This window comes from Suillus clintonianus, assembly GCF_016758775.1.
Source record: "Suillus clintonianus strain FC179 chromosome Unknown DEU56scaffold_177, whole genome shotgun sequence".
Taxonomy (NCBI): domain Eukaryota; kingdom Fungi; phylum Basidiomycota; class Agaricomycetes; order Boletales; family Suillaceae; genus Suillus; species Suillus clintonianus.
In genome coordinates this window covers 24,088-45,189 of record NW_024539401.1, presented here as the reverse complement: position 1 = coordinate 45,189, position 21,102 = coordinate 24,088, and the positions used below count along the sequence as shown (strand labels likewise).

The 21,102-nt window shown below is 49.3% G+C and overlaps 6 protein-coding genes across 6 annotated transcripts; 2 read left to right on the top strand and 4 right to left on the bottom strand.

Moving 5' to 3' along the window:
- Positions 1-2,801: 2,801 nt before the first annotated feature.
- DEU56DRAFT_919696 (uncharacterized protein) lies at positions 2,802-3,241 on the bottom strand (the record flags this gene model as incomplete). The annotated part of the gene is made up of 2 exons (XM_041358313.1): positions 2,802-3,114; positions 3,168-3,241. The coding sequence occupies 2 exons, from the start codon at positions 3,239-3,241 to the stop codon at positions 2,802-2,804; spliced, it is 387 nt and encodes a 128-aa protein (XP_041201324.1).
- Positions 3,242-7,660: 4,419 nt separating this feature from the next.
- On the bottom strand, positions 7,661-8,534 carry DEU56DRAFT_985188 (uncharacterized protein; the record flags this gene model as incomplete). The annotated part of the gene is made up of 3 exons (XM_041360048.1): positions 7,661-7,916; positions 7,964-8,260; positions 8,307-8,534. 3 exons carry the CDS (start codon positions 8,532-8,534, stop codon positions 7,716-7,718), a joined length of 726 nt encoding a protein of 241 aa, XP_041201323.1. The 3' UTR covers positions 7,661-7,715.
- A 209-nt stretch (positions 8,535-8,743) lies between these two features.
- On the bottom strand, positions 8,744-11,861 carry DEU56DRAFT_874334 (uncharacterized protein; the record flags this gene model as incomplete). The annotated part of the gene is made up of 7 exons (XM_041355946.1): positions 8,744-9,018; positions 9,074-9,910; positions 9,959-10,545; positions 10,599-10,907; positions 10,959-11,137; positions 11,192-11,456; positions 11,545-11,861. The coding sequence occupies 7 exons, from the start codon at positions 11,859-11,861 to the stop codon at positions 8,744-8,746; spliced, it is 2,769 nt and encodes a 922-aa protein (XP_041201322.1).
- Positions 11,862-12,547: 686 nt separating this feature from the next.
- On the top strand, positions 12,548-14,122 carry DEU56DRAFT_761928 (uncharacterized protein; the record flags this gene model as incomplete). Its single annotated transcript, XM_041350604.1, has 7 exons — positions 12,548-12,640; positions 12,705-12,818; positions 12,892-13,127; positions 13,180-13,263; positions 13,339-13,511; positions 13,562-13,743; positions 13,940-14,122. The coding sequence occupies 7 exons, from the start codon at positions 12,548-12,550 to the stop codon at positions 14,120-14,122; spliced, it is 1,065 nt and encodes a 354-aa protein (XP_041201321.1).
- A 1,195-nt stretch (positions 14,123-15,317) lies between these two features.
- Positions 15,318-15,860, bottom strand: DEU56DRAFT_905406 (uncharacterized protein). Its single transcript, XM_041356716.1, has 4 exons — positions 15,734-15,860; positions 15,588-15,682; positions 15,374-15,528; positions 15,318-15,324 (listed from the first exon to the last, which is right to left on the bottom strand). Exons 1-3 carry the CDS (start codon positions 15,828-15,830, stop codon positions 15,502-15,504), a joined length of 219 nt encoding a protein of 72 aa, XP_041201320.1. The 5' UTR covers positions 15,831-15,860; the 3' UTR covers positions 15,318-15,324; positions 15,374-15,501.
- A 194-nt stretch (positions 15,861-16,054) lies between these two features.
- DEU56DRAFT_934046 (uncharacterized protein) lies at positions 16,055-18,280 on the top strand (the record flags this gene model as incomplete). Its single annotated transcript, XM_041358767.1, has 9 exons — positions 16,055-16,195; positions 16,256-16,417; positions 16,486-16,596; positions 16,661-16,777; positions 16,824-16,948; positions 17,000-17,112; positions 17,165-17,291; positions 17,350-17,609; positions 17,664-18,280. The coding sequence occupies 9 exons, from the start codon at positions 16,055-16,057 to the stop codon at positions 18,278-18,280; spliced, it is 1,773 nt and encodes a 590-aa protein (XP_041201319.1).
- Between the last annotated feature and the right edge of the window lie 2,822 nt (positions 18,281-21,102).

Genomic DNA, 21,102 nt, shown 5'->3' with positions numbered 1-21,102 from the left:
CTCAGCCTCTTTTCTGCATGGGGTGCCTTGACGACTTCTTTTTCTCTCTGCACAAATTCTTCTTGCAGGCGAGCTCGTTCCCCTTCCTCCAGAGCTCGTTCCCTTTCCGTGGCTTCCATCTGCAGGATTAGAGCCTCGATGAGCTCAGCGCCTGCAGAGGTCTTCTTGATGTGCTCGTGCTCGGTCAGGCGCTTGGAGGGATATAAAACGACGATAACCCTGATCAACCAGGATGCGTTCAATCTGCCAATGATGACAGGGTTCCCGAATGGGATGCGAAACGACTGGAGTTACCCCCGTGTACTCTTGCGGGTGCTACCGGCGCACGAAAGTCGAATCTGCACTTGCAGATGTATCTGAACAGGACCAGAGACTTGAGCGGGTACAGTGGCTACCTCTACACTCGATAAGGGTTATTCAAGTTCTTCCAGGATGTTGACAGTTGGAGGCCGCAGCGGCGAAATTTGGCCCCTGAAGCGTAAGAGGTCCAAGTCAACCCGTCGTTCACCTGCTCATTGCCGACCAATGATGACATCCGACACCTGACTTTCCGGAGTACGAAAATCGGTAGCTTGGTACCAGCCGTTCCTCGAATATTGTCGTAGTACCCAGTTACAGATTGCTGCAGAAAGGGCAATTGGTTCAACCCGCAGAATTTGGTGGCTAACGTCCGTGGGATCCTGCGAGTGCATAGTCTGGTAGTTAGGGTATGCGGCCGCATTGAACGCTGTCCCGGCATTAGAAGCCTCATGCTGTGGGTTATGATAACCAGAGGAATAATCGACCCCAGTTTCGACGCCAGGCTGGTACCGGGTACCACCAGCGGGCTCCTGCAAGCGGAAGGTAGTATGATAGATAGACGCCCCCGCGCTGAGCGTTGGGTTACCATACACCAGGGGCTGGTGCTGGCTACCACTTGCCACTGGCTCTTGCAAGCGGAAGGTAGTATGATAGTTAGACGCCCCCGCGCTGAGCATTGAGTTACCATACACCAGGGGCTGGTGCTGGCTACCACTTGCCACAGGCTCCTGCAAGCGGAGGGCATGATGGATAAAGGCGCCCGTGTTGTGCGTTCTCGCCTCGTGATTAATATCAGAGGCCTGCGACGCAGGCTGGGATTCCTTGTCCTCTAATTGAAACCCGAAATTCGGGCGACCGCTGCGCCTCATAGGGTGACTGAGGCCGCCCGCCGGTACCGTGTTCCATTGCGGTGGCTGAGGCAGTGGTAAGTGGCTAGATGGGTAACCGGCACCGTGACTTGGTCGATGCCCGGGCAATTGGCCTGAGCGACCGCTATGTCGGTCAGCTGGCATTTCGTCGAACAAATTCTAACTGTGCGCGGTCAGTCCGTGATAATAATAGCATGAATTGCCTACTAGCAGCTGTGCTTACCTGTTTGGACGTTGATTTGAGGGGAATCTTCGAATCAAGTTGGAGGCAGCAACTTTTGGATGTGACACAGTCAGTACAGATGGTTGCAAGATTGCTGCAGGAAACTCACGAGTTTTGGGCGTTCAAGCTGGTATTTGACTCATGCCACTTGTAGCTGTTGACGATGCGATCCATTATCGTGATGTGATCTTAACGTGGTCAGCTGGTTTACTAGATACTTACTCGTCTGAAGCTTCTTGCACTTACCTCGAGGCCGGCCCCTGAACAATTGAATGGAAAAGTACCAAAGGAATTGTTGGATTAATTCCCGCTGTGATTAGCAAAGTTCATTGAACTAAGACCTCAACTAGGCTTTAGTATCGGTTCAGATTGAAATGGACTGAGTCGGAGTGGTCACCCCACCGCCGCTGATTCCAAACAAGGTAGCTAGTACCATTGCCGCTAGCCTGTTTGCTGTGCTCGCTCGGAGTTCTAGTTCTAATGACGCGCTATGGGAGCGGTCAGTAAGCTCCAAAATCGGGAGCCTCCAGTGAACCATTTCAACAGATTCTGAACCACTGTGCCATACCACTGGCATCTGACATGATCCTATCATGGACAGCCGCTTTTCTAGGTGCTTGATCGTTCAATGCTGTTTGCACCATCCTGTAGGTCAGCCCCTGAACAGCTTGATTGGTAGAAAAGTCACCATCGAGCGTCATATCCACGATGTCTAATCATCTGGATTATATTATACCTGACTTGAAACGACTTTCCGATCAGCATTTGCAGATCTTCTCTTTTTTTGAGTTGCAGGCGCATTCCATCTCTTGCCTTTGAAACGGCTATGAGAGTCGTTGATCGGAGCCCTGGATATGTCAGTCAAAATATCGTATCATTAAAGCGCAACGAAGGACTAACAAACACCACAGACGCGGATGAGCTTCAGGATTGGATGATACCGTGAATGATGACTGTGGATGCAGGCAGAAGCAGAATAATAGTACAAAACAAACAAACAAACAAGTATTGTCTGAGCGCGTGACGTAATTATGACCCAGCTGACAATAACTATCGGATCGCCAGAGCAGGAATCAATTAATCAGGGATCGCATAGATGACTATCGTGAGCGATTCAGGACAATCTGGTGGAGGACCTCTTCAAAAGCACTCGTTTGCTTCAGGTTAGTCATTCCCGAATCTTGCTTTTAGGGCTTCAATACACGTCATGGACATGTGATAAATAAAGTAAAAAAAGCTACATGTTTGGATCTTCGTGCTTGTACGTTCAGCAACTGAATCTAAGAAATGCAGCACGAACCGTGTAGATCACATTTGATATGGACTATTAGATTCTTTCCGCGAGCTCCACTCCAATATTCGCTTGGTTTGGGTTCTGATGCTCAGCAGGGCAGCTTATTTGAAGAAACTCAAAAAGACAAGTCATCAAACTCGTTACCGTCACCTCCTTCATCTTCGTTATCTCCCCCATCTTCGTTATCTTCCCCATCTTCATCTTCCAACTCCTCGTCGCTAAACGCATAATCACCCTCCTGCTCATCATTGAATTCCCCGAGGCCCTCACCATCATCGACCTCCTCGTGGTCTGCATCATCGTTTACAACATCCATGGCGTCAGCTGGTGCCCCCGAGCCAAGACAATCTCTAGTTATCTTCCGAATGCTGACCGGATGTCCAACACCAAAGGGGTTATATCGCATAAACATATCGCGATCAACAAATCTGACCCAAAAGTCGAGGGTCAATTCACAATAGGAAGTATAATCCGTACTCACATTCCCACATAATGTTCCTCCCAATCATCCACCTCCCCTCCAGGACGTGCTAATGACACATATTGCAGTAACATATCTCCGTATTATACGAGTGAACGGATGTGCATAATATCCCGTATGATACGGGCCAGCGGACCATGGGCCGAAGTTAGATATATCCTCGATTATGACGGATGGGCCGGGCATGTTATTATTCCCGATAGAGACGGGTGGGCCCATGTAGGGAATATGTAGAGTAGATGAGTGGGCTGATGGACATGAAATATTCATAGACGGATGGGCCGAGGTAGTGGGATATTATGTAGATGGGTTTACCAAGGTAGATGTGTAATCAAATAGCCAGGTAATGTCCTCGATTATGACGGATGGGCCGGGCATGTTATTATTCCCGATGGAGACGGGTGGGCCCATGTAGGGAATATGTAGAGTAGATAGTGGGCCTGATGGACATGAATATTCAATAGACGGATGGGCCGAGGTAGTGGGATATTATGTAGATGGGTATCAAATAGCCGGGTATGTCAAGGGTGCTTGTTATCAAATAGACGGGTGGGCCCAGATATATATCATATTAGATGGGTGGGCCGACGAATTAAGATTATTTTGTAGACGGGTGGGCCGACATATTGGTACCATTTTTTAGACGGGTGGGCCGAGGGAGTGGTGAAATATTTATTGGATATACGGGTGGGCCGAGGGAGCTGTAAAGTATTTATTATGTATACGGGTGGGCCGAAAGTAGTCATATATTGGATATATGGGTAGGCCGAGGGCGAGGTGAATTATTTATTAGATAGACAGGTGGGCCATGTTCGTGAGTCGCTACCTGCTAACAACTTCGGGTGTCATTTTTTCCTCCCCATAACTGCTCACCAGAAATTCTGAGATGGAGAATAAAGATAAATTTGATAAATACCTCATCCAAACACTGGTCATGACATGGGGTATATAATATAGGGGTGCGCCGAGGGAGCTGTAAAGTATTTATGATGTATATGGGTGGGCCAAAGGTAGTCAGACTGCGCTTCGGCCGGATACCTGTCGGATACACTACAGTATATAAACCCTTTGTAACCTGTAGTATTTCCTGAGTTCGAATATTAACTTAGACTCTGTTCAATCCTCGTGTTCTCTCGGCTCTTAGGATTATTATCCTAGTCCGATCCTCCGAGCCTCGGGATTATATCCCTAAGGCTAAATACCTCCGCCTCTACCTTCGGGTAGTCTATACCTTGTTAGTTTCTACCCGGACGCAGTCTCGGGTAGTCTTCCCTCTTTCGTCCGGCCCGTCCATACCCCTCGGCCGATGATATCTACCCCCCCCTGTAAATTAGGGGCACGTACTCGGGTAAAGAGCGCAGCGCACGAGCTGAAGCTAAGCCCCTCCGGTCCGACCCGTTGAACATGGTCTTAACAATATGGGTAGACCGAGGGTGAGGTGAATGATTTATTACATAGACAGGTGGGCCGACGTAGGGAATATTAGATAGACAGGTGGGCCATGTTCGTGAGTCGCTACCTGCTAACAACTTCGGGTGTCGTTTTTCCTCCCCATAACTGCTCACCAGAAATTCTGAGATGGAGAACAAAGAGAAATTTGATAAATACCTCATCCAAACACTGGTCATGACATGGGGTATATAATATAGACGGGTGGGCCCAGGAGAATGATAATTGTAGACATGATGGAGCCCAGGTAGTTGTATATCATCCAAATCAAAGAAGGTAATAACACAAAGTCATCTAATGATGTCGTATGGCACTGTTCCAGGCCCTGTTCATCAAAGCTTTGAGATGGAAGAGGAAGGTCTTGCAGTATGGCACGGAGATCTGCAAAGGGGTGAAGTGGAAACTCGAGCGGTGTACCGAGTTCCGGGACCCGGGTCTCGACAAACGAATATGTGATATGCATCACACTTCCAATCATCTGGTATTTCATTGAGCAATGGATGATAATAGATCTTTGAGAGCCAACATCATCCAAGCCTACCACATGCCAAATGCCAAGTTCCGACTACCGAAAATCGAGTGAAGTGTACCTGAGATCCGAGCCCCGACTATCGAATCCGGATGATCGAGTATCAAGTCCCGACTATTGAGTCCCAAACATCGAGAGACAACTCAAAACTCAAAACACAAAATGTGAAAACCATATTTTTACACGTTTTGAGTCCCGAACATCGAGTCCCAACCATCGAGACCCGAAAACCGAGAGTCGAGTTCCGGCTATGGAGTCCTGGGTATCGAAAATTGAGTGAAGTGTACCAAGATCCGGGGCCCGGGTCTCAACAAACGAATATCAGATATCCAACAGACTTCCAATCATGTGGTATTTTGTTGAGCAATAGATGATAATAGATAATAGAACTTTGAAATCTAAGATCATCCAAGGCTCCCTTATCTGATCCTCTCTATCTCCACCCCCTTGAACACCAAAGTGCGGACATCCAGGGTTCAGCTTCTGATCTCACAAGATCAATTCAATCATGGATGTTTCTTCCACTTCCGAAGATGAAATAACCATCTTGAACACTTGGGCCCTGGGTGTCACTCATGTGGCATGTGATTATACCGAACAGAAATTCAATGCAGAGAAGACAGGAGGAGACCCAGTCATACCTTCTCCGAACCTAGACACTGATCTGGTGATGGCTTGTGATCAATTGGTTGATCGGCTCATAAAGGCATATAAAAATCCCAGTGAGTCTTCCTGCAGATTCGGAAAATTCGTTTGATCAGTGAAATTGCTTCATCACAGTTCAGATGCCTATGGATGTTGCAAGATATAGCAAATTGATCTCCCCGAAGGACACAGGACATAATGAAGAGAGAGAGGCGAGGTTGCTGGAGAGGTGTCCTCCTGGCCATGAGGGCACAAAGTTGATCGACGTACCCGCGACAATTGTTGATGCCTCCGGTGCAATCATCGCATGGTACCTCCCGGACGCCCTGACAGATGCCACCCAGGTGTGTTATATATATTGCTACTGGATGGATATTGAACCTCAAATGGTACCTACAGAAGGAAATTTGGGCGGCCTCAGATTTGCTTTCTCCCATGCTCGGAAAAAGTGTGAAGCTCGATGGGATTTGGCGTACAAATCAAGAGTGGTTCAAACCAAGCTCAGAAAATGATGTCCTGACTCCCGGATGCGTCAATCTATCTCCCGCGTGGTTCCAACAGGGGCACGAGGTAGGATCTGACAAGATGACAATCTGGGTAGTGAGGCTGATGAATCCCCTAGAATCAGGTAGACCCGGCTGTTTCTGCATCATTGAATGGAGCATCCTCGGAGGATATCCTGAAGGCCATTGCGAGGCCAGCAGCCATTGCAACAGCGGCACTGAGGGTCATGCATCCTGAGCAGTACTGGGCAGGGTTACGAGCATTTTCGAGCCTCGGAGAAAAAGCAAGAAGCAAGGAACTGCCGAAGATGTCAGAGACTCTCCAGTACTGGGCAACAGTGTTTAACAGCCTCACCGTCATTTGCAATCGGGAAACCCCGAATCATCGAGACCATTCATCGATTCCCGAGTGCTTCGATATTCTCACTAGTGTTGGGAATTATACTAATGCTCGGATGAGCATGCCAAGCCTTCAGCTGGAGTTCATGTACGATCCGGGCTGCATGATTGCTTTTTCGGGAAGGATTGTGAGACATGGGGTTCATGCAGTGGAAGGGGATCGAATTGCCTGGGCATGGTATATGAGGGATGCTGTTCATGTTTATGCCGGGATTCCATCATGTGGATGGGCAAGGTTGGATTGGAACAAGTAGAAAAGGTAGTTACCTGTGTTAGTACCCATTTTCAAATACATGATATTAGATCTCAGGCACTGCTTTGAGTCTCGAATGTTGGGCTTCGGGGTTCGCGGTTCGGGTCTCGAGAGCCGGGATTCGATTGTCGGGACTAAATAGTCGGGGTGCGGGGTTCGGGACTCAACAGTCGGGCTTCGGGTTTTGAGCCTTGATAGTCGGGCTTCAGGGCTCGGGACTCACTTGTCAGGACTCGATAGTGCCTCGATTGTCGGGACTAATTAGTCAGGGTGCGGTGTTCGGGACTAATTGTCGGGGTGTGGGTTTCGGGACTTGAGAGTCGGGCTTCGGGTTTTCGGGACTCGGTTGTCGGGACTCGATGGTCGGTACTGCATGTTAAGGTATTCATATTTGGGATTCGATAGTCGGGCGTCGGGTTTCAGGGCTCGCCAGTCGGGCTTCGGGGCTCGGGACTCGGTTGTCAGGACTTGATATTGACTCGATGGTCGGGACTGCAATGTTCGGGTATTCATATTCGGGACTCGATAGTCGGGCTTCGGGTTTCGGGCCTCGCCAGTCGGGCTTTGGGCTCGGGACTCGGTTGTCGGGAGTCGATATTGACTCGATGGTCGGGACTTGATGGTGGGTTTCGGGTTTCGGGCCTCGATGTTCGGGTTGTCATATTCGGGACGCGGGTATCACGACTCGAGAGTCGGGCTTCGGGTCTCGATATTCCCGTAAGTGCATTTTATACAGAATTTAGACTTCATTCTGAACTGAAGGACTACAACTACTCCGGTCCCCTAGGCTTCAATTTGGTTAGGACGGCTGTGTACATCTCAATCTCAGCCATCTTTTCGCGGATGCCATCTTGTTGATCCTGAATCACTGTCAGGAGGCGTTCTCTCATCCACCTCAGTGCCTTCAGTGATGCAACCGAGGTGTCAGCCACCTTCTCGGGAACAACAATACGTTCATTCTCAACTCCTGACTAGAAAGGATTAGTTATCACCCAAGGAAACTTTGTAAAGGTCTTACAAGCCAATACTGGTAGTGACATATACAATTAGCGAATACCAGATCCCATTCCCATACTTCCTGTGGGATTTCAGTTGTCCCGGTCCACCATTGAGCTCCATAGCATGATACAATCCGGGAGGGATCCCCCAGATCTGAATCATCATGAAACTCGCACAGGTGGGATGAAAAGACGTCGTCCGGAACCATGTTCCAGGTGAGCTCGGGAATCAACAGAAGAATATGAGTGACCGGGCTCGGAACAACCAAAATGATGTGCCTGGCAGTTGAGTACTGCAGGATGGGAGTCACAAAAGTCTGTTGGAAATGTCAGCATTGACCATCACAGTCATCAGTCTCTTACAGATATCTCCCATTGCAGCCCGGCTTTGAAGTGCATGATCCGAGCAGCAGAAGGCTCCTTGGTGTGGGCAGCCTCCATCTGATATTGAGATATGCAGGCTCGGATCCGAGATCCAGCCATTGCCATTGTAGCTGCAAGATCTGCCTGAGTGAGTGTGAGGGGTTTGAACCCTTTGCCGGAATTCTGAGAATGAGAAGATGATGCAGGGGGAGGATGCACTACAGACATGCTTGATGCAGTATTATGAAACTGGAAATGACAATCACAATGGCAGTTGGTTCGGAGGTCAAGATATGAGCCACTGGTTGATGGATAAAATTTTTCAAACTCCGACATGGGTTGATCCGGGCAAACTCAGATAGGGGTCGACCCGGCCAATTCCCGGGATTGAAATGTGTGGGTCCAAGTAGCTGTTTCATATCTATGGCAAAGAAAATTCATTCATCTCGAGCCTCTATAAACCCGCCCTTCAGGTCTTGAAATGCTGCCTGGGCATCCTGTGCCAGCAATGAATACATTTGGGATTGCCTTCCCGAGTAGCATGCATGACCCGGAAGGTGTTTCACCAATGACTCGCGCATCCTGTCACCCCATTGGGTTGCTTTCCACAAGAAAAAGTTGTATGTCCAATCCATCTCCAATTCAACCAACATCATTTCTTCCTTCCATCTATCTCGTAGGGCCTTTGCCCGAAGCCAATGCACTCGGTAAACTTCGCATGGGTCCGTCAGCTGAGCAGGGGATATGTCAAGCATGCATAAACTCACATTCCTGATTCCACGACTGATCAGGACCCCCCAGGTCAACTTCGACAGACCAGAACCAAGCGAGGGACTCGTTTCGCTGACCTCGGGCATTTGGATCGCCGACGGCAGTGCTGATTTTGAGCTGCTCGCGAAGCAGGGGTTTGTATTTCTGCACCTGGTCTTCGCTCGGCTCAAGTTGCATCATTTGCTTCCTTGTCTTCATATATATACTTGCATGCAGGGACACTGCCTGCTGCACGGACGTCACCTGGGACCAAGCTCGAGTTTTTAGGGCCTGGGATTTCGCTTGCCTAACTGTCGTTCGGAACAGAATCGCCTTGTTGCACAAGTGAATTCGGAGGTTGTGAAGGGAGTCGTTGGCCTGCCCTTCACGAAGGGACAACTCCAGCGGAATGAGATCCTCTGCCATGCAGTGTCTGCATCGATCTACCCCAAGGTTTGATGGCAATGGGATTACAGTGAGCTCGGGGGAGTTCGCCCACGTGTCAGATGTCTCTGTGAAGTCTGTCGAGTCATCATCGAGATCATCGAGAATGTCTACGTTCAAGTCATCAGGATCGTCATCTGCATCAAATCCCTCTCCGAGATGAGTGATAGCAGACCGAGTGAATCCATCTATCTGTCCTTGGAGACGATCACGTTGCCGGGCGATGTCTAACCTCTGTGTCTCGGTAGTTCTTCTACCAATTCTTCGGATCTCGATGAGCAATGCGATTTGAGCTTCTTCAATCGCCAACCCCATTGATATCCATGTCGCCACAGATCTACGAGCAGGCGCTGCATTTCGGGCATTACCCTCCTCCAGTAGTCTAAGCTCGATCTCCTTTTTGCTCGGTGCTGAGTGGAAAATTAATTCGGACTTTGATGAAGACACAGTCAACTTACCCTTCTTGATATTGATCTCATATACATCCATAGCCGAAGGATCATTTATTCTGCTGGACTGAGCGATGCTCTCGCTGGCTAACCATTCTGTCTTTGAATCGCCGGGTGCGGCTTCGTCGAGTCTCTCGAAAGCCTTTTCGCTTTCGGCGATGCCATTCTTCGCCTGCTTGTATTTACGGGAAAGGGTCCTTTTCATGCGGATCATCTTGCAGAAATTGGAATCGTTCATCTGATAATCGAGACATTCCTTTCGATGCGGGGATGACATTCCACGGGCAGCAGGAGAAATCAGGTTAAGACGTGACCATAGGGTCTCCATGATCTCTCCATCGATCCGACCGATGCCTTCAATAAAATTCGACGCATATCGGACGTAGCAGCTGTCCTGATGTCCGTGTATGTGCCACAACCCGATTCCGGGAATGATGGTCAATTCTGGAACCATTTCGAGAAATCGGCTTCGATCCACCCGAGCCCGAAAGTGTTTGTTGTATTGACAGTTGATATCATAGAAGGTGACCGCCCTGGTTATGCCTTCCATGTTGTGGTGGGCAGCCTCACAAAGGGCATAGTCCATGTTCATTTGTCTGGGAATGATGCATGGTTAACTCGTGAATGTCGAATGGCAGGGTGGGCTTGCCTTTCGCCTTTCTGAAAATCTACCATCGAGTGAGGAACAAAGCAGCCGTGTCGAGCACAGGCTACTCCCCCGATGCCTGTGGATTCCAGTTTGTGCCGAGCCGCATTTGCTTGATTTACTGCCCGGTGATTGCTGCAGCTTGATTTTTCTAAAGTGTCGGCAGCCTCTGCGAGATGAGTTTTATACCTGTCCTTTCCCACCATGAATCCCAACCCATCTGACAGCCAAACTTCATCGAATGGCTTCATGGGATGCAGGTGTTCGGCTTTGAAATTTCCGTCCATAACAAATGACCGGGTGTATTTCCACCTTGGAGTTGTTGTTATACCTGAGGTGACTTCTGTATCGAATGAGACTCACTCATCAAGTGATTCATCCCCTGACAAGGATACATTGATCCCTGGCTGAGGACAAGCGGGGCAAAATAATGCAAGATCACCTGCATTCGGGCTGTCGGAACGATGGCCAAATCCATGCCATTTCATGGCCTTCAACTGCCTCCACTGTCGGGCGACTCTCATGAGCTCTCGGTATCGGTCCTTGCCACGTGCTTTGTCAATACAATTTCCTTTAGACGAGAGATATAGCATTACCGGTACGAGGTGTGGAAACATGTTGGAGGTCATTCGCCGGAGCTTGCTGTAATAGTTCATCGCCGAGGTCCCACATTCAAGGTTGTCCAATAGAAAATCATCGAGCACCCTGAAGGTGAACAAAGTCTTCGGCTTGTTAAATGAGGCGGGGAAAAATCCATGTCGAAACATTTGAAGGTCTGGAGTCATGGCATTTGGACAATCACAGCATCGAACCTGGAGGCGATGAACCCCGGACTTGTCAATGATCACCAATGGTGTTCTCCTTCGGTTGGAACTCGGGTCCCGACACACTCGGTAGATCTTCAGGCTCAAGCTGATCTTCAGGTTCGTCTTCTTCGAACAAATCCCACCTGTCTGTAAGTGCCGGACATTGTTTGCCCTCATGACCGAGGTGTATGACGAGTCCGACGTGAGCGAGACAACTTTGCTCAAAGAATTGACCATTCCATTGACTGATCCAGTGGAAGGGATTGCAAAGATGCTGACTTCTGCAACAGCCAGTGCAATACAGTGGCTCCCCAAGACAATCTTGACATTTGTAGACCCCATCCTGGTCGCAGACGACGCATCTCCTATCTTCTGGTGGAGCTTCTCGATCCAGGAGGTGATGTAGATATGATTCCTGCCTTGGAAGCCATTGCCTCAGGTAGTCATTCTGACTCTGCATTTGTTATACTTAGCTATCATTTGAATTGCAATGCAACATTTTACATGAACTTGCCATGGTTTTTGGGAGTTGCAAAGGCTCGAATGAGCCTTGCTCGTGCTCGTAAGTATTGTCAGGAATGTCTTCCCAAAGAGGTGGTGCCTCAACAGGCTGAAGTGTTGGTGATTCTGGGGGGAGAGTTCGGCATGGACCTGTAGGCATGTCTTTTTTTGCTTGCAAGAGGGACCTTGACCCAAGTCTTCCTACCCTTGCTGCCCCTGGCTTCTACCCTGTGGGATTTTTGCAGTGGGGTGCATCTACCTATCTTCATCTTATTTTCTGAGGCTGCAAGCAAAGCATTAGCTCAGGAATATGAATAAATTGTTATTGCAATGCGAATGCTATGCAGTCTTGATGCGTCATTACAAATTCATTTCCATTAATGGAATTGCGATCCAATATGGGTCGATTAAACCAATTGTTAGGCTTTGCTCAAAGTTCAACTTGTCACCATTATTACTTCCACCTTGCTCATCCTCAGCCCTTTCTGCAATCTCATTCACAATGGCAAGATCGGGTCATTCCACTCAGTTGACTTCCAGTTCTGGAAGACATAGGGCCCCGCCAACCACAGACACAGAAGCTCACGGACTCCGAAATTTCGGAGTTGAAGAACTACCTTCCTGAGTGGACTTCGGCGAAAAGGAATGAGAAGCAGGGCAGTTTTCACTGCCATAGCTAGGGCTGCCAGGCTATTTGCTCCCAAGGTCGACCAAGCACAATGGAAGAAGAGGAAGCAGGTGATTCATCCTTGCTTCGCTCAAAACTAAAATTTTAACATCTCATTCATCCATGAACTCTCAGATGTACAAGACATGGTTGTTCAACAACAAGAAAAAGAAGGAGAGAAAGGACATGATAAAGTATGGTAGGAAATGGACTCCTAGGCAGGTGGTCTACCAGCAGAAGCGGGAGGAGGTGCTGAAGAGGATTCGAGGAAGAGTCCGGGGCAAAAGCCAGGAGGTCCCAGGTATGTTCAAAGCATTATCAGGCGGCTGTGAAGAGAGTCATGGCCGAATTGTCCGGTGATGAGTTGGAGAAGGCGAAGGAAACAGCCGAAGAATGGTCGACCAACTTCCCGCCTCCCGAGATACAAGCACAAGTGGCTCGTAAGAAGGGACCGGCTTATATGGAGCACTTTTCGAAGGAGATGTGGAGGCAATGCGGGATGAGAGTGTTTGTGATGTCGGCGTGGAAGAATGAACAGGGAGAGGTGCTGTTCGGGATGTAAGTCAATTTTGTCATGTCAAATCTTCTATCTCAATAGATTTGCATGCAGGCACGATGATAACGAGGCGTTAGGAGATGGGGACAGTTTCATGAAGACGAAGGACTGGGAGGACATCGAGCCAGTTTGGCAGGAGTACGCACAGGAACAATTCGGTGAGTGTTCGAACTCTGGCTACTGGAATGAATTGGTTGATCTTTCTCATGATAGGTGCCGGGGCACGGACGGAGGGCGACAGGTGAAGGGAGGTCGAAAGAGAATCAGGAAGCCTGCTTTCGAACTCGAGACCGACGGGGATGGGATGCCGTTGCTTCCAGACATCACCGAAACAAAACTCGAGGAGAAGAAAGCCATAGTCAGAGCATTTCTTACATCTCACTATCGTGAGTCGATCGTCACAACACCCTAACATTTGTTCAATGCATTTTTACAGGTATCTGTTCCGGGATCGAAAAGGCAGTCGTGCCATGGAGCGCCATCGTACAAAGTCAGGATGACTTTGTGGCAAGACAGTATGTTCCGGCGGATGTGGACTTGAAGGAGCCATCAAAGCTGCAACATTGGGACACGACCGCCCTACTGAACTTCTGGTATGCTCGGCAGGAGGAGGCAAAGGTCCAATGTTCCTGTTCAAAGCATGGAAGAACAGAGATGGGGACATGGTACCCTCGGTTGTAGCCGGGAATTTACCTTCTCATCGGGCTCGTAAAGGTAGAAGAGATATGATCCGAAGGCCTCGGGAGGCCGAAACTGACAGTGATCCCGAGAGTGATCCCAAGGGTGACACCTGATCACATGGAGGATGATGCAGGTGATGACGGCATTGGAAGGTAGATCCCCGCGAAAGAGACGCAGAGCAGAGCCTGGTCCTTCGACAGCACATGAAGGGACAGAGGTCCCACATGCAATTCCAAAGGCCTCGCCCGGTCAATGCAGGGAGATCGAGTGCACTGCTGACATCGCGAATGGGCGACCTCCTGGCTGGACTGACTGAGGGGGTCACCCAACAATGTTCAGGAGGATGGCGCCAATCCATGGAGTCAATAGGTCACTGGCACCGAAAAACATGCGGGGAAATAAGGCTGTGATTGAGCCTTCGGCGAGGACTACCCGGAGTAAGTCAACACAAAGCCATTGGACACTAGCCCTCGAGTGACCAGAGCGAGGGGAAAGAAGCAATAGACTTATACTACACTCCCTGCCTTTACCTGCTTGTATGTAGATGTCAATGTGTATCAATCATATCGATAGTCCTAGAATGTCTGGTGTCCTGTGTGTGGATGAGGGTATTTATCAAATTTCTCTTTGTTCTCTATCTCGGAATTTCTAGTGTCCTTCCTGACACTATCGAACACCGAGTTCCGCCTATCGAGTATCATACCTGCATGTATGTAAATATCAATGTGATTCAATCATGTTGAATAGTCAAGAACATTGTCCGAACGAATCGAAGTCCCGAGCATCGAGTCCCGCATATTGAATCCCACTCATCGAACACCGAGTCCCGGACATCGGGCTCCTACCATTGAGTCCCGAGACATCGAATCTCGAGTCCGTAAAGCCCGAGTCCCGACACATCGAGTTGTTGTCGAGTCCGAGTCTCCGAACATAAGGCATCGGGGTCCCTGCATGAGTATTGAATCCTGACAATTTGAATATTCACAGTCTCTGACTATCGAAACACTGAGTCCCTACGGACGGCCCTGGGGGACGTGAATTGAAAGGTGAAGTAGTTTACATGAGTTGGGAGGTGAATGAAAATTCAGAGGTTCTAATACAGTAATTTACTTTGGTTTGTCTTCTTCAAAGAGTGCAATCAGAGAATCAACTACCTTGAGCATTTCAATGCTCATCTGCTCAACTCTCTGCAACCTTTGTAGGTCTGCATCAGCTTTTTTCAGTTTGTCGGAAGTCTCCGCCCAGGCAGTTCGGAATGGTCGCTCGGCTCGGCCTCAAGGAGTAGTTGGATGGAAGGGTCAGGAAGACCTCCAGTACGGCGTTTTGTAATCACCCCAGTCGATCTTTAATGGATTGGTCTTCCAGAAAAATTAGCAAACAGATAAATACTCTGGTGTCAGATACTCACATTTTTCATGTTGGTATTTTCCGAAGGATGGAACTCCCGGACCATCAAACGTAGGTCTTCAATATCGAGCTCCGGCTTGTCTGCAGGAAGTTCGGTAGATGATGTTTCGGCTGGAGAGATACGATCAGGATTAATCATGCTCTGGAAGGAATGAAGCACATGAACTAGATACATCTGAGGCAGCCGGGGAAACACTGGGAGGATAAGCAGAATCCGGCAGCTCATCAACATCAATGACATCATCCTCGGGCCCGAGGTACAATTCTGGATCGACGAGATAGCCGGCATCATCGGCTGGCCCGGATCTGATTGATCTTCAAGGGTGAAGTGAGCATGGATGGTGATCCCAGATGAAAAGGAAGGTATAACATACCGGGAATTGCAGCCATATGCACCCAGGGGGTCCTGATGACATGGAAACATGTTCTAAGTCATCTTCCGGCCCGAGGTATAAGCCATCTAAGTCATCTGAGGGATACCCGGTAAATAGATAAGGAATGATAAGAGAATACAACATACCTGGTGATACCCGGCCCATAGATGAGTCATCCACATCCATAGCATTACAGTCAGTCACTGGGGGGTCATTAAATCTAACAGCTGGATGGGAACTCATGTTCTGTGGAGAATTTGTGGTCTGGTTGACTGATGATTGAAAAACTTCAAAGTTCAACACAAAATCCGGCAATTGCCGAAAGTTGAACCACAGCCAAACAAACACAAACAATGAGCGATTTTATAGATCGTCCATCAAATGTCTTGTTTGTTTTGAAACATCATCTTTCTGACAACTGATTTCACTCTGATTTCAAGATCCTTAAATCTCCCAACTCAACCATCATGTCCACTCCAGTAAACAACTCTTTGACCGGACCCTCAAGGACTCCACTGGCCAGATCATGGCCATCATCAGCGCTGCCCGGCAGATTCCCCCGGGGTCCCAGCCATGCAGCTCTGGGGAAAGCAGGTGCTACACTTGTGGTATGTATTTATCTTTTTTCTTGTTTTTTTTTGCCTCTCACATCCAGCAGTCTGAGGTAGCCAAGATCTATGGGTCCGGGGATGGTCCCCATTCCCGGACTCGTCATTTCTTGCATCAAGGAGCTCCAGCACATCCGGAACATGGTTCCCAAGGTCTGGCCATCCTGGCACGCGATCGGGTATGACGATCCCCGCGTTCTGAGGCACGTCTGGTACCCCAAGGTCCAAGCCTGGGAGGCCTTAGGTGACCCGGGCCTTCAATCTCCCAATTGTCGCCCTCCCATCCACAGGTCCCATTCCTGTCAACCTTCCTTCCCCAGCCATTCCTCTGCCTAGGCAATGTCGCCGGCCCTTCCACCCTCCCCACCACCGAGTCCCGTGACAAGGGCAAAGGTAAGGCCGTCTTTGCTGGACCCAGAGCCCGAGGCGGAGGGGAGTAGAAGAGGAAGTCTCCCATGATGTCAGAGCACTCCTCCCAACCCCCCGAAGTCGGCGATGAAGACTCACAAGCGTACGCGGTCATCTCGCGTTGTGAAGTCCAAGCCCATCGTGGAGTCGGAAGATGAAGAACCGACTATCAAGGTATGTCGTCTGGTTCTTCTTTTCCTTGTCTCACATCTTCCTGCAGCCCTTGTTTTCGCGTGGAGTGCCGGAGGGTCCTTGTTCCCCTGTACTCCACAATTCTCGCAAGGGCGCCCACTTCCCCTCGATCCCCCAGGGCTCCGACGAAAAAAACTGTTTGGCCCTGCCACTGTAAGTCCCATTTACGCGTCTGGGCCTCGGGTGTATGCTACATTGTACCAGGCGATTGCCGGCAGTCACCAGGCAGTCCGTCAAGCCCTCCCAGCCAACTCCCGAACCCCCTGCGCAGGCACCCCCAGCTGGGGATGGAGGTGACATCCTGATTCCCGGGACCAGTAAGTACCTTTCTTTATCTGACGTACTTCCATACACTAATACACCTTACAGAACAACCCGTGCCACGCATGCACAAAGCAAGACTGGCCTTGCGCAACTCGGTACACCAAGAAGACCGGGGCTCCCGGGTACATCGTGCGTCTACTGCACCACAAAAGAAGATCAAATGCACCCCTGCGTATATGGGATCCCTGCCTCCTCGCGTTCGTGGTTCCTCTACCACCCGGACGACCAAGTCCAGGACGCCATCCAGGGCTCCCTCCAAGGCTCCCACCAAGACTCCCACCAATGCCCCCCCCCACGTCCCAACCCCCTGCCCCCTCCAAAGTGCCCCCTGCCTCCCAATCCAAGGCACGCACTCGCAGTCAGTCTCGTGGCCCGTCCGGAACTTCCAGTGTCACTGCTGTGACAGCCCCCAAGACCCAGACACGTGGTCGCAGCAAGACCATCACTGCTGTCAAGGCACCTGCACCTGCACCTGCACCTGCACCAGCTCGTAAGTCACCCCACATCTTTCCCATGACCCCCTGACCTTTGGCTTCCATTCTAGCGCTTCCGGCGCCCAGGTCGGCAGTCCCGGCTGCACCACGTGGCCCGGCAGTCCCTGCTGCAGCACTTGATGTGCCCATGCCGGATCTCCATGCCATGTCCATTGCGATTCGTGATGGAGCAGCTCGAATCGCTCTTCTGGAGGCTCGTGTGGCACAGCAGGATGGTAAGATTGACACCCTGCAACGCCTTCATGAAGGCCTTAGGCGCGAAATCATCGACCGGCACCCCTCATTCCCACTGCCCGATCTTCCTGCCAATGCATCATCCTTGTTGCTCAATCAATCCGGCCCCCCCACCATATCAACCACCGCATCTGTACTCCCGCCCCTCATTGATCTCATCATGGATGACGTTCCTCCCACAACCACAACCCCAATACTCCCGGATGCCTCTGCCATTGATGGCATCCTGTTTGAATACAACCAGGTCGTTCATTCAGAGGATCCAGATGCTTCCGGCGATGCTCATCCAGAGGATCCAGATGCGTCCGGCTCCATTGTGGACCCAGGTGATCCAAGCAACCTTGTCCCAGAATATGACTCTTCTGATGACATGGATGTTGAGGTGGAGGTGAAGGTTGAAGAGCCTTCTGAGGAGGTTGACATGGCTACATAATCTTGTAGTAATAGATGTATATACAAGTTTTCAATGAATGTGACCTCTGACTGTCCTTCAACGGGATCTGAGTACCAAGTACCGTGTACCGAGTACCGACACCCGACACCCGACACCCGGTACACGGTACTCCTATGTTTCATGTTACATTTGTATGTCTGTACAGACTGTATCATGTTACATTGCTCTGTACACATTTCACCGAGTACTGTGTACTGGGTACCAACACCCGACACCCGACACCCGGTACTCGTTACTCGGTGAAATGTGTACAGAAGTATCATGTTACATTTTTGTCTGTACACATTTCACCCAGTACCGGGTGTCGGGTGTCGGGTGTCGGTACTCGGTACACAGTACTCGGTGAAATGTGTAAAGAAAAATGTAACATGACACACAGTGCTTACAGACAAAAATATAACATGATACACAGAGTGTCTACAGACATAAAAATGTAACATGATACAGTCTGTACAGAGATAAAAATCGGGTGTCGGGTGTCGGGTGTTGGTACCCAGTACACAGTACTCGGTGAAATGTGTACAGAGCAATGTAACATGATACAGTCTGTACAGACATAAAAATGTAACATGAAACATAGGAGTGCCGTGTACCGGGTGTCGGGTGTCGGGTGTCGGATGTCGGTACTCGGTACACGGTACACGGTACTCGGTGAAATGTGTACAGACAAAAATGTTATATTATACACTCTATCATGTAACATTTTTCTGTACACATTTCACCGAGTACCGTGTACCAAGTACCGACACCCGACACCCGACACCCGGTACTCGGTACTCCTATGTTTCATGTTATATTTTTATCTCTGTACAGACTGTATCATGTTACATGTTTATGTCTGTAGACACTCTGTGTATCATGTTATAGTTTTATGTCTGTAAGCACTGTGTATCACATTACATTTCTGTCTGTACACATGTCACCGAGTACTGAGTACTGGGTCTCGGGTCTCGGGCGTCGGGCGTCGGGTCTCAGTACTCGACATGACACAAAACTCGAAACTCCAATCTTAACAGAAATACAAATCTCAGAGCAAAATGTGTATCATATACGAGTTTCGAGTGTTGAGATTCAAGATTCGAGATGTTTGTTTCGTGTCGAGTATCGACACCCGAGACCCGGTGCTCGGTACTCGGTACTCGGTACTCGGTGAAATGTGTACAGACATAAATTGTCACATTATATAGTGTGTCTCATCTGATATTTGTCTGTACACATTTCACCGAGTACCGAGTACCGAGTACCGAGCACCGGGTCTCGTGTCTCGGGTCTCGGTACTTGGTGAATGTCAGACATGGCTTATTCAGGCTTTCTTGTATCTATCTACTCGACCAAGATGTTTCAATTCATGAGCACTGTGGCAAAACGTGACTGTATCACTCGTCGCTGAGTCTGAGTCAAAATGAGGCAGCTCTCTGGTTCTCGTTCAGTGCTTTTGTGGATATAGTATACCAATACCTAGGCCTATCTGTCTATATGATTCATATCTGGGCCCACCTGTCTGTCTAATATTAACCCACGTCGGCCCACCCTTCTATATAATAAATATTTCACCTCGCCCTCGGCCCACCTGTCTATCTAATATACCCCTTCTTCCTTCAATGCACTCAACTGGTCGCATTCATTTGTTGCATCTTGTAGTGTGGTGACTCTCTTGCTCAGGGTGGTAGCTTCTGTTTTCGCCCCGACCAGTTGCTCCAGTGTTTGGATGAGGTATTTATCAAATTTCTCTTTGTTCTCCATCTCGGAATTTCTGGTGGGCTGTTATGGGGGGGAAAAACGACACCCGAACTTGTTAGCAGGTCGCGACTCGCGAACATGGCCCACCCGTCTATCTAATATTTCCCTATGTCGGCCCACCCATCTATCTCATAAATAATTCACCTCACCCTCGGCCCACCCGTCTATCTAATATTAACCCATATCGGCCCATCCGTCTATATAATAAATATTTCACCCCACCCTCGGCCCACCCGTCTATGTAATACATAATTCGCCTCACCCTCGGCCCACCCGTCTACCTAGTAATACCCCACGTCGGCCCACCCATCAAACCAAAACACCTGACATCGGCCCACCCGTCTATCTAATATTTCCCTACTTCGGCCCACCCGTCTATGTAATACATAATTCGCCTCACCCTCGGCCCACCCGTCTACCTAGTAATACCCCACGTCGGCCCACCCATCAAATTAAAATACCTGACATCGGCCCACCCGTCTATCTAATATTTCCCTACGTCGGCCCACCCGTCTATGTAATAAATATTCCACTGCTCCCTCGGCCCATCCGTCTACAAAATAATACTAATACGTCGGCCCACCCATTTATATAATAATATTTGCTATACATCTCTCCTCAGGTCTATAATATATGTCAATCCTACTCTACATATTACCCACATGGGCCCACCCATCTCCATAATAATATTTTTCCCGGCCCATCCACCATTGTCAATGATATATATAACATCAGCATACATGGGCCCACCCGTCTCCATCGGAAATAATATTCCTCCCGGCCCACCCATCAGCATCGGGAATATACATATCATCGGCCCATGATCCGCTGGCCCGTATTACACGGGATATTATGTAGGTCGGGTGACCCGTATAGTACGGGATTTGTCACTGAAGGGGCTCTGCGGACACTGGCTTCCTATGGTCTCCGGTCTAAACAAACATGTTGCTGGTTCGAAAGCTTGCTGTCAGAAGTGGTGAGACCACCTGAAGAACTTTAGTGTTGATGTCTTTGACTTGGGTGGAGGATATTCAGCCACAGCTCCTGATGCAGAAGACGAG

Excerpts from the sequence above, each read along its gene's own strand:
- DEU56DRAFT_905406 (XM_041356716.1), bottom strand. The coding sequence starts at position 15,830 with ATGAGTTCCCATCCAGCTGTTAGATTTAATGACCCCCCAGTGACTGAC. Across the intron at positions 15,683-15,733 it reads TATGGGCCGGGTATCACCAG|ATGACTTAGATGGCTTATAC; the intron begins GTATGTTGTATT and ends GGTATCCCTCAG. Across the intron at positions 15,529-15,587 it reads GCATATGGCTGCAATTCCCG|ATCAATCAGATCCGGGCCAG; the intron begins GTATGTTATACC and ends TCACCCTTGAAG.